At 40.5% G+C, this 13,066-nt stretch overlaps 1 protein-coding gene across 2 annotated transcripts in view; it reads right to left on the bottom strand.

The window, feature by feature from the left end:
• The window catches only part of ATP10D (ATPase phospholipid transporting 10D (putative)), a 125,697-nt gene that overhangs the window by 31,726 nt on the left and 80,905 nt on the right, over positions 1–13,066 (bottom strand). For both annotated transcript variants that reach the window (XM_032632656.1, XM_032632657.1), the window contains exons 10-13: positions 12,111–12,343; positions 4,808–4,996; positions 2,049–2,658; positions 1,315–1,421 (exon numbers count right to left, since the gene is read on the bottom strand). In XM_032632656.1, the coding sequence (XP_032488547.1) occupies positions 1,315–1,421; positions 2,049–2,658; positions 4,808–4,996; positions 12,111–12,343 (1,139 nt within the window). The remainder of the gene's footprint in view (positions 1–1,314; positions 1,422–2,048; positions 2,659–4,807; positions 4,997–12,110; positions 12,344–13,066) is intronic.

Below are 13,066 nucleotides of genomic sequence, written 5' to 3'. Positions count from 1 at the left end.
CCATTAAAGCATTGATACTTTGATCTACATGTATCTCTCAATCTTCTCTACCAGCCAGAGCCCAGAAGGAAGGAGAGAAAATTGATACTTTGGCTTCTAACACAGCAAAAATTAACTGTAAAGCTCAGAGCCAGGGAGGGAAAAGACAACAGAACGGGTAGGAGGTAGTTATGCAGAAGAGGGGGAGAGGTGGCAAGAGTAGCCTCCTTGGTTCTTCTCCAATATTTCCCCTATGTGGGCTGATCTGATTGTTCTCTGTTTCTTTTCCTTCAATGTTCATCATAGCTCTGTTATATCTTGACAACAGACTCCCTTCCCTCCCCCATAAGCACATCCTTCTCTTGCACTAGCCCTTACCAGACTCTCCTTCTCCACCCTAAGTAGACTTCCGCACTTTCTCCTGCCGCTGCTCTACTCTGAAACAATGAGTTAGCTGAGTCTGTACTGAAGGAAGAAACACTATCTAGGTGTGCAGCTGGGGATGTGGTTGTGCCCACGGCTGTAGGGATGGGGCTGGGGACGTCTTGGCTTATCAATGAGGGAGGGTAATATAAGGGTGTAAGGCCTTGCATATAGCCTCATTACAGCTGAGCAGCTTGACTTGGTCAATAACTAAGCCAGACCCCACTGGCCGAGTGGCACAAAAAACTTGACCAATTCACTCTTAAAAGGCTTCGTATCTCTGTTTCTCCCATGCCCCCAGGGGTGGTTCTGGTAGTAACACCCCTCAAATCACTTCTTGGAGCTCTGTCTTCTTATTACTTAAATTTTTATCTAGAAAGGATACACTATGTCCCAGGATTATTCTCAATAGAGAATGATAAAAACTGAGATAATATTTAGGAAATTTACCTGGATTTACAGATAAAGACTTATGAGCCCACCAGGAAAAAATATCAAGAACTTTTAAGTGGAAAATTAAGGCCAGTCTCCAGCCTCATTCTTTTCAAAGCACATTTAATGCTGTAAGATAGAGGAATGATATTTGCAAGGTACTCAGAGAAAGAGAGTAGGATCCAGGGATGTTTATTCCCAGTCATACTGCATACTCCATACAAAAGCACTCGGGTATATTGAAACATGGGAGAACTCAGACAATATAACTTTCAGGCATCTTTCTGGCAAAATACTTTGAGAACAAACTACAACCAACCAATATATAAGGAATAAAGAAGCGATATGAAAATAGAGCCCAGTGGCCCAAAAACTTTTCCCGATGCTTGGATCAGGGTTTAATATGCGCTCGTTTTCGTTAAATGATAGTGGAGCTAGGAAGGAAGGAAGCCAGCCTATGGGCACATGGAGCAGCCTTACCCTCTTTGCTACACACAGAGTGCGCAGGCCCCGCTTGGTGTAGGCATCCAGGTGCTGCTGGGTTTTCTCCCTTAACATCGTCTGTTGTTTTTCCAGACCTGGTCCATCTAAAATAATTAACACACGTGTTCCCACCAGTTTGCCCAATGACATATTTTTTTTAAAACAATGGTAACTTAACCCACAACAAACAAAAGGTCTTGGAGTTCTGAATCCCAAATGTGCATTTATAAAAAGGACCCCTCAGAATAAATCTTTCCCTTGTCTCTTTTTCCCTGGGGAGAGAAAAGTACCAAGAACTTAATACAAACACCATTCCCACACCATCGATAACGACTGTCACAATGATTATAAGGATGGTGGCTGTCATTTACTGAGCATTTACCATTTTCTAGTCTCTGGTCAGAGGCGCGGCTTATACTGCATATAGTATATCACTAAACCTCTCAGGAACCTATAAAGGAGGTACCATAATCCCCACCTATTGAAGGCGAAGGACAGTTAGGTAACTTGATCAAGACATGGCTACTGTCAGAATCCAGATTTGAACCCTGTCCATGTAACCCCAAAACTTCGGTGCTTTCTCACCAGATCCTAGGCAGCTTCCCCTTCACTTCACCAAGGGTGACGGATCCCTACAGATCTGCTTGTTTGCCTTTATAAATCCCTTGAGAGTGGCCCTTCAATCTCCAAGCCCTTCCTATCACTTCCCTCTCAGTCCTGTATGAACCCACCTGGGGAAGCCACTGAAAGCAACTCCATGATCACAGAATCAGCGCCTTTTGTATACACCACGACTTGGTTGGAAATGGGGTGCCGGACCACAACGGACATTCTTTTTCTTACTGAGTCGAAGGGCAGGATGTGTAGGACTTGAAATGTTAATGGTCCCAAAGCAGCAAAGTCCACCATGACCTGCTCTGGGGTCCGGGACTGCAGAGTGCACTGGTAAGCCCGGGCGGCATATACTAAGGCCGCTTCATCCGGGCTCTCAGCCTCATAACACAGGCTGCAGGCCAAGGGCTGTCCAGGGAGGGATTCCACCTTGCCATTTGTGACATCCACATTGCTGTCTTGCTTCTCAGTTTCTATGGGACAAGCTGAGTTACCAGAGCCCTGGGGACTCTTGCTTGTCTGGGAGATCTCTTCCTCCACAGGTGAAGCTGGTTTCATTCGACTAAAGAGAGATAGTCTGCTCACAAAGGCATTTGGGACCCCAGAGGATGGCTCTTTCCCACTGGCAAGAGATGGTGAATTTGATCTTCGGACAGACAGTCTCTGGAAGAGGCTTTTAATCTCTTCCAAAGACTTAATGGGCATTGCATGCAGAGAAGAGAGTCCAATCTAGGAAAGATAATATGGGAAGGTCTCGATAATACAGTCAAAGGCAGCTGACAACAACTGCGAGGTCAAACTGGGGGAAAAAAGGAGATATGAAGAGTTACCACTCCCTCACATAGCAGCCTGCTTCATACTTACAACTGCCGCAGGAAACGTTAATAAAAATAAAAATAGCCATGATGAAAAAGATGCACTAATGTTGATGGCATTGTGAATTTCAAAACCACTTAGGAAGAAAACTGATAGCAAAAGACATAAAATGCTACGTTGCTAGCAGTGGACATACATATAGCAAATTCCCTAATGAAATAACTTAAACTATAAAAAATTAATAATCTTTATTATATGCATCCTAGCAATAACAATTTAAAAATTACAAGCAAGTATTTAATAATAGCAAATTAGAAACATCTTAAAATGTTACATAACATTTAAAGGTCAAGTTTATAAAGATTACAGGGCACTACTGAAAAAGCTAAAAAAAAATAGTATTAAAAAACAGTATAAAAACAAATGTATCATAATACACAGTTAAAACACTGGAAGAAAGTAAATCGAAAGATTAACAAAATGTACTTTTTTTCTTTTATTTTCCAGGTTCTAAAAAAGGTTGTTAATATGACCTTTTAAGCAAAGTAGGCCAATAAACAAAGTAGCTCACAGAAGAATTATCGGCATCATAATAGGAATTCAAATTTCTATTTTTATAGAACTTTTTCTTGTTCATAGCCTCATTTCTTCTAGATCTTAACTCTTATCAGTGATTAAATTTAGAATTTAATAACTAATTGGGATGACCAATTAATTGAATGCTAAAATTTTCTCATTTAGAAATGCCCAAGGCATTAAAGAATTTTCTTCTAATAAGTATTAATTTTATGATAGTTTGAGGGACTCATGCTGGTCAATTTTCAAACTTACTGGCAACTCAAAAATGAAAAGTGAAACGCAACCACAGATGACGTTTCTGTACTCCACATGAATTCTGATTAACTCTTTATTCATTGCCTTTCTGTCACTACCTTAAAATATGAGGCTTAGGCTCTTACATGCCTAGAGATTCAGGCTACAGAATATTATATTCTTTGAGGATAAGGCAACTATATTTCTTAAACAGAAAACACCAAAAGATGTCTATATTGGAAACAGATGTATATGAAAAAGTGTTACATGGGGAGAAAAACAGAACATCCAGTGAGTTATCCTCTAACTATGTAAGTTTTCAAAGAGCAAATTTCTAGTTGAAATCTTATAAAAATACAGTTTCTGATCAAATGAAAGCTTAATGGGAAGTAAAACATTTTTATGTTAAAACTGACCACCTCTGAAGTCGCCAAGAGAAAATGATCTAACAGAAAATTAAAATTTAACTGGGTTGTGCTACAAATTGAATTTTAAATAGATGTATGCAAAAGGGGAGAGAGTTATATTCAAGGAAGAGAGCACAGCAAGCGGTAAATCACCAGTCTCTAAAACAAGTTTTTCTTCTTAATTGAAAATGAATTTTCCATGGATGCTAAGCTACAAAGAGACTTTAAAAATCCAGCTTGTGTGGGAACTGCAGAGCCTTGGTATATTATAGATGCATTGGATTTTAGAGCGATTGAGTTTACATTACCCAACTGGTACATGAAAAGGGACATTATCATTAAACATGATAATGAATCTAATACTTTATGTTTTGCTTGATGCAGTGCATATGTTGGAGGTTTTAGAAGTTCCACAGAAAGCTTCAAATTTGGTAAGCAAACTAAAGCAAAATGAACAGGGTCACATTTTCCAAGAACTGTTCTCATCAGCTATCCTCCTAGAGGCAAAATAGTATAGTAGCTCTGAGCCACACTTCCTGGGTTCAATCCTATGTCTCCCACAAACTGGTCCTGTGACCCTGGGCAAGTTACTTAAGCTCACCTGTAAAATGGGGAACAGTAGAGTAACAGCACCTAACTCATGGGGCTGTTGGGAGGATTAAACATATTAGTACCAGTAAATCACTTAGAACATCATAAGTTCAGAGTACAGATTAAGTAATGTATAAATATTACCTGCTACTATTGTTAATTACGATCCACATAATAAGACGACATAACAAGTACACTTAAACCCAAAATTCTCTTCTGGAAGGGGACCCTTGTTTGCATGAGAGACTTACCTTTTGCCGTGGTTGGTTAGGAGCAGAAACCACTACTGTGTTACAAATTGCCAAAGCAATAAAGAAGTCGATGATGTACAGAGTCTCCAGTGGTGGATCTGGGATAGTCTCATCCAGTGGGGTAAAAAGCTGAGGTGTAATCTGACTAAACTTGTCCAAAAGCCTGGTGTCTGGTACCACATCTGTTTCCTGAAGATCCAAAAAGACAAAGCGTTGTTACAATAAGTACCTAAAAAAACGAGTTTTAAATCTACGTGAGCTTTTCTAAACAGAATCTGTGAAGCATGAGACAGTAAACTTTATTCTTCTAAAAAAGATTTAATGGACATGGTGTCATGGGAGGTGAGAATAGGGAAATAAAAGAGAAAAAAATTAAATGGAAAATTCAGAATGCATAATATGAATGGAGACTACCTTGACTATTAACTCAAAGTGAGCAAGAGAGGAACAATGCCTTTCACCAAAAACTAGCTGAGTTTTCTTATTTTGAAATACACAGGGCAGAGCTATATTTTATTGTGTCTAGGATTCTACTTTGGGCATATATTCATCCCACAGCAACTGATGAATATCAATTCTTCTAAAAGTGAGGGCGTTATTCATACTATGTTATTTTAACAAAATATCTTACAGCTCAAATCACTACTATTGTTAAAACCAACCCTCCGAAATAAAATTACTATAAGCACGCTAACAGAATTCATCAGTATTTCCTGGTAACATGCTACAAGACACTAATATCCAAGGGTCCCTCTAAGAGATTTCTGATCATCAAATATTTTTGGCAACTGTGCCCTATGCCCCTCTCTTTTGTACAATTCCTTTTACAAATTGGCTTTAAGAAGTTTGCTTACTGGGGAAAAATACTTCATTTTGTTAAACACGGTACTTCTCATTCTTATTTAGAAGTACTAGTTTTAATGAAAGAATGTTGTACTAGAAATCTGTAGTATGCAGTCAACTGCTTTACAAATTTTTCAGATGAGTCAAAAAAGGGGCCCTCTCCTCTGAATCAGGTTTTCACAAAAGTGCCACTGTATTCTAGAGGAGTCCTGACTGCAGAAAAGCCAGGAGAGGTGACGGAGAGAACAGAGTAAAATATGGAGATGTGTGATATTAGATTCAGAGTGACCGTGGCTTGCATTTTGCGCTTAGGAGTTTGGTGAGATTTAGCACAGCCTCAATAAGAAAAGAGCACAGGCTGGGAATCACATGGGTTTGGGTTCAGGTCCTAGACCCACTGCATACCCTCTAGGGGCCTAAGGCTGCTTACTTAACCCTCTGAGCTTCATTTTCCCTCTTCTGAATAATGGTAAAAAGTACACCTATCTCACAGGGTGGCTGTATAAAGTAAATGAGAGAATGAGTGACATGAGACCAGCACAACAGAAACCCAAATAATTTAATGCTCCTTCTCCTTCTCAAACGATACACTCACCTTCAGGCAGGTTGCCAGGCTAACAATGGGTTTCAAAGGTCCCAGTTTACTGCTGTCACAAGGCATTCTTAAATTTCTATCTAAAAACAGCATCTCTTGCTCCGTGATATTTGACTTAGCAAAATTTGAACCCTGTTGCAGTTTGATGGAGTTCGTAAGCACTTGTAATCTGATGGCCGTTCATTAACGAGTTGGCCACATTTCCTCCCGAGTCTCACACATAGTAACACTGAGCCAGTGCCTGTGCTGGGCCCTCAGTGACTCAGAGAACCATCCTTTCCTTGAGGACCCCCTTGCCAAAGTCAGCAGAAGAGAGTGGCAACATCTGAGACTTCTTTCTCACTCGATACTCAGGAACCTTGTTGCATAGGATTAATGAAGGTCTATGATGATACTGTTATCTAGTGAGTGTGACAGACGCCATGGGTTGGAGCAATATTTCCAGAGGCACCCTTCTCAGAATGTTTATGCGAATTAAGCAAAACCCCAAAGAGTTCCATACTGAAATAAACTTAAGAAATGTTTAAACAGTGCTTTATTGTAGCACTTCTCAGAGCGTTTAATGGGTACCAGGAATCTCCAAGAAGAGGCTAGTATGTACGGGTCTCCCTAATTTTATTTTTTAGGGACGTTTGTTCTTTGGAACATGATTAGGATTGAGTTACGGACCTTAGAAGCAAACAGTGATTTCATTGTGCCAATGATCTCCGCATTGACTAATAACTGGCTTCAGAACATAAGGACTCTACTGCATTTTGAAGTTACTCTAAGGCTAATGAAAATTTGTAACTTCCGTCTTTGTGACAAAGACATAAGTCAATCTAATAAGTCATTTGGGGAATTTAAGAACCTGTGCTGTGATCATGAGAATAAAAGAGATCCTGGAGCTGACCAAAGCTGGGGCTCTGGTCAGCAAAACTGTGTTTATAAAAAGTAATGTCAAAATAAATGTGAGAAACTCCGGACCATACAAGACCCTAGAAGCATCATAAAATAATATAAAGAAGAGCCCAGAAGATTTAAGGAAAGATACATGTCAAAATGAAACTGCAGGAACAGAATGTTCTTCCACTTTAGTTGCTGTCTCTAAAATAAGTTAATCCCTAGTGACTAAGATATTTAGTTGCTGAATTGAGGAGAAAGTATAGTGTTATCACATGCAATTCTTATCTGTAAGATTATATCACAGGTGTTTTTACCTAAGATCCAAATTTTCCTCATGGAGACCTTCTATTACAAAATTGACTTTTGCTCTTTTTTTTCTATGATGGATAGATCCTACCTTCTCTGAACTCTGATTACTCCAACCAGGCCCAAACCATCCAGCTTTAAATGATTCCATGCATATGTACTCTCCCCACAGGGTGTGTAAGTTCCTCTAAAGGAAGGACCATATCTTATACATTTCTGTACATTTTTTTAAATTGAAGAACAGTTTATTTACAATGTTTCAGATGTACAGCAAAGTGATTCAGTTGTATCTATATCTATTCTTTTCCAAATTCTTTTCCATTATAGGTTATTATAAGATATTGAATATAGTTCCCTGTGCTATACAGTAAATCCTTGTTGCTTATATATTTTATGTATAGTAGTTTGTATCTGTTAATCCCATACTCCTAATTTAACTTTCTCCCCTTTCTTCTTCCATAACCATAAGTTTGTTTTCTGTCTGTGAGTCTATTTTTGTTTTGTAAATAAATTCATTTGTATCATTTTTTTAGATTCCACATATAAGTGATATCACGTGATATTTCTCTTTCTTTGAGTTACTTCACTTAGTATGATAATCTCTATGTCCATCCACATTGCTGCAAATGGCACTATTTCATTCTTTTTTATGACTGAACATTTCTTGTAGATTTTTGGATCCCTAACTCAATAACTGGTACTTGGATAAGCCATAAAATGTTATTGCTGTACATTACTATCAGACACTTGCTGGTTTTATATTCCATAAAGAAGGGGGTGGAGAAACAGATTGAAAAGATGTTACTCCTTAGAAAGCAAATACATAAACCCCTCCCACTTGACCTCAAACAGACATTTTTTTAATGCAGAGAAAATGGGTACTCCTAATTAGGGAATACAGAACACAGTGTGGACAGCTTCCCATAATTGAACTAAGCCTTATCTATTTCATGGTGGGAGTCCAACATCTTTGTCCTCATTTTAGATAACATCTGGCTACTTGAAATTTTAGATTTACCCCCATGATTCATATTATGCTTTCCTACCAGCTTGCAGATTTCACATTCACCTTTCTTTCTTCCTCTCTCCCTCCCTTCCCCCCCCTCCTTTCTTTCTTTTTTCACCCTATATAAATCCAAATTAAACAAGCAAATGTTGGCCAAGACTTCTCTTTGCCATCTCATAGTGTCTGCCAAAGCTTTTGGGTAGCCTTACTCTATACTGAATGTTAAGTTTGTTTTAAAATTGAGTGATTAGGATGCATTTTAATTGTTTATGCGAAATCTAAAATGTCCACGGTTTAATAATGGACAAAGATACTCCACGTGGGAGATCGTTGACCAAGCTCTAATACTGTGCCCTACTCCCCACCTAGCTCCACCTGTACCTGAGGGTTTTATTTCATTTCCCACTGCCACCCTCACTTTAAATATAGACACAAATGCCTTCTTCTTCTGATTCCTAAATACCACAGACCTGAAGAAAAAAGACAAAGGCCAATAACTGCACATGGACAGCTCCTCCTCCACACGACGTCCTCCCCAGTTCTGTGGTTCTGAGCCTTTGCACATGCTACACACTGCCTGCCCCAAGTGCTTTTCCTTCCTTTTCTACTGTGTAACCCCCTACTCATTAGTCTAATCATAAGTTACATTTTATCGCTTTTTTGCAGCCTTTCTGGATATCTTCTCACCCTTGTAGAGTTGATCATTCCCTTCTTTGTGCCCTCACTATACTCTGAATTAACTACCATTACTGCATCTTTAATACAGGGTTATCTTTATTTACTTATATGTCTGCTTCCTCTACCTAGAACAAAGCTGAAGGCTGGGGGCATGTTTTATTCATTTATATCCCTGGTCTAGTATTATGCCATTGTCTTCCATTAGTCCATTAATTAATTCACTCCTTTTATAAACATTTATTGTTGATCTATGGTGTCAGGCACTCCTCAAAGAAAGAGGGGTGCACAGAAGAGATGGGATCCCGGGTATGTGGAACTCACATTCTAGGTAGGGGAAGCACTAACCTCTAAACATATAAGTAAATTGCTTCTAGATTGAGACAAGAGTGGGAGGGATGGAATGTACTTTGGATTGCGTGGTAGCTAAGATTTACTGAGGAGGTGACATCTGAGCTGAGACCTCAGTGAAAAACAAAGAAGGAAACAGACATATAAAGATCTAAGAGGATAACACTCCAGGTAGAATGAATAGCATGCTTGCTGAATGAAAACTTCTAGAGGATTAAAGAAGCATAAAAACACTGACTTAGAAAGTTAAGGTTTCTATTTCTAAAATAGGTCACATGAACCCGGGACTCACGGTCCTCAATGACATTCTAACTCCCAAGGCCGGCGTACCTTGGCCAGCACCCTGACCTCAGATCCTCACTCTCTGACTCTCACCTTACCTCCCCCATGAAGGGCACCATCTTCCAACCTTCCACTTCTGGACATCACAGCTCTCAGTGTGCTCTCAAGCTGGTGTTCTCAACCTGGGCTCCATGGATGGACTTTTAGAATCATATGCACAGTTTTTACGGATGCTAATTTTTCAGGTCAAAGGATCTATAGCTTTCTCAAAATAATCGTTAGTCTCCAAGAAGGATAGAATCGGCTTGTCTAGAATAAGAGTGAGAGATGGTCTTATAATTCAAGGAAGACCTCTTTATTCTATATGTAAGGGTGTAGTATTGAAAACACAAAACAGAACAGCAATCCCAGAGCATCTATATAATCAGCATGACACACGGCATTGGAGTACAGGGCAAGTGAAAACATGAACTGAATGGGAAGACTGAGCCTGTTGAGCAGTTTCATATAACCACCTTCACGATACCTTATTGAGAGTGGACATGCGAGGCACTGACCTCAGATGCCGGGGATTCAAGATGATTTAAGTCCTTGCTCTCAAGGAGCAAGGTCTATGTCAGAGGCAGAAATAAGGCCAATGTCATGAGGACTAAGGGGCTGAAGGGCAGGAGGGACTGTGTAAACAGAACTTAGAAGCTGAGAAAAGACAGTCTGAGAAATCTTCAGGAGAAATGATATTTAAAGAAGGAAGTATTTCATCAGATCTGGTAGACAGAGGTAGGCAGTGAGGGGAGAATAAGTTTTCGATGGGAAATGGTACAAAAACCATAATGACTTTAACCTAGGAGACAGTCCTTTGTTCCAGGAAGAGAGGCTGAATCAGGAAACCGCGAGGGAGACCATGGCACAGTCCCACCTGGTTGCTAATACCCTTGACTTCCAACCAAACATGAGTCACTATGTGGTTAACTTCAGGTGGGTGGGAAATAAAAGATCAGCAGGGCTTCCCTGGTGGCGCAGTGGTTGAGAGTCCGCCTGCCGATGCAGGGGACACGGCTTCGTGCCCCGGTCCGGGAAGATCCCACATGCCGCGGAGCAGCTAGGCCCGTGAGCCATGGCCGCTGAGCCTGCGCGTCCGGAGCCTGTGCTCCGCGACGGGAGAGGACACAGCAGTGAGAGGCCCGCGTACCGCAAAAACAAAAAAAAAAAAAACAAAAAAAAAGATCAGCAGAGGAATGGGCAAAATTGATAAAATAGAAGAAAACAGATATCTATTTCTGATACAGCCTGAAAATCAGTACAGAGAAGAGGTGGTGTGCATTCTCCCCCAACCCTTTTTTTTTCAGAAATTGGAGAAAAATTAAGTCCAGATGTTTGGAATAGCTTGACATATGGCAATGATAGAATGTAACAGGTATGATATCCTTAGAGCCACAGAAATGCACAGGATGAATTGCAGTGAAATGATCTTCCTAGTTGCTGAAATTGTACATTTGGTGGAACTTTGAAAAGAGCCAGATTCCCCTCAAGGCCTTTCCAGGACGAATGAGAGCCCTGGGGTCTATTCAGATCATATCTCTACTATGAAATTCTATATAAATTCAATGGAGAAACACAAAGTTTCCCCAAAGCTGTTTCTTTCTTGTTATGTAACTTATTTCAGAGGTCACCAACTGCTTACCAGTCTCATAGCTGGGGAATCTTCATCTTGGTTAACACAAGGGTTAATGAAATGTGGAAGGCAGTTGAAATTTTATAGAATTTTAAGCATAGCAAAACTTTTGATTTCTAATTCTTTCACACGAGTATTTTTCCTCTTTCCCATCTTCCACATGGTCCTTCTTCTATGTTTTCCCCTCAGGACTCAAGAACACACCCTGTTGAGCTCTGATATAGAAATATTAGAAAATGACCTTCTCAGGACTAGGAATGGGGAAGAGAGCACAGATTTGGTGGATCTGGGGGAAGACTGCAAAGCGATAAAAAGGCCTTGGAGGATACCAAAAGGCTTTTGAATTTCCCTATCAGTTAGACATACTTACCTGTCTATAGATACCTCTGTGGTAGTTTTGCTGGTTCTGAAAGTGAGCCATGATCCTTAAACCAAGGCTACTTTCTCCGGGCTATCAACCCTGACCAGAAACATTATGTTTTTTTCTGAAATGATATACTATCTCTCAACACTGAATTATCTCCAAAATTAGGACATTGTGAGTGTGTGGCAGTCACACGGAGCTGCACTTATGCAGTCTCCTCTCAGGTAGAAAAGACAACAGCGTTTGGCTCTATTATAATTACAAGGATATTCTTTCATTATTAACCGTGGACAGACAAGATTCACGTCATGCATTCACACTTACAATGGGGCTACTGAAAGCAGCCTGTCTGGAATGAGGGACTTCACTGGCTCCACCTCCTAGAGCAAAACAGCTCCCAGTAAGATGATTTGAGGATATACTTCCTAAAGGTCCACTGCGAACCATCCTGCAGCTGGGGGCCCTTGGTTTCGCCATATTGCTGAGGGAGCCACTGGGAGTGTCAGCAGAATCGTCATCTTCAGAGGCAGCTTCCTGATAGGACTCTAGCCTCTTGGCTGAGGGATAAAAATCACACTGGGTCATTCCCTGAGAGGAAACTCTCGCAGGCTGAGTATGTCAGGCACTTACTTAAACAGCTATTTCACACCATCTCCTCCCATTTTAAACCTGGCCTCCAAACTCCTCCAATACTGAGTGAATGGACTTACATCATTGAGAAAGGTAGAATCAATCAGAGAGGAACTCCCTTCTCTCCCCATTGTCAAATCTACCAACCTATCTGCATCTGTACCCAAACTCTCTGCCCTCCCTCATACTACTACGGATGAAGTTTCAAACACCAAACCCTTCACTGTGATCTGCATGCCCTTCTCAAGCGCTTCACTCTTAACAACTCTCCCCTCTTTTACTTTCACAGTCTCTCAACTAGTCTCATGGCTTTCTGTATCTCTCCACGGACACTGCTCTTGTCAAGGTTGTCCATGAGCTAGCTCCATGTTACCAAACCCAGTGACTGCATCTATTCATATCTTTTTTGAATTCTTAGCAATATCCAATGTCCTCTCCTTTCAAATGTCTCTTTCGGTTTCTCTTGATACCACGTGTACTGTTTTTCCTCCTGCTTCAGTGCGGCTACTTCTTAGTTTCTCCTGCTGTCTCCTCTTCTCCTCAGTCCTCAGATACTGGATGGCTGCAGGAGCTCCTTCCCTTCACTACCTATATACTCTTTCTTGGTGATGTCATCTGGTCCCCCCCACCTTTGAAATATCATCTCTGTG

This window comes from Phocoena sinus, chromosome 5, assembly GCF_008692025.1.
Source record: "Phocoena sinus isolate mPhoSin1 chromosome 5, mPhoSin1.pri, whole genome shotgun sequence".
NCBI classification, from domain to species: Eukaryota; Metazoa; Chordata; class Mammalia; order Artiodactyla; family Phocoenidae; genus Phocoena; species Phocoena sinus.
The sequence above is the reverse complement of the archived record's forward strand: the minus strand, read 5'-3'. Positions and strand labels throughout refer to the sequence as shown.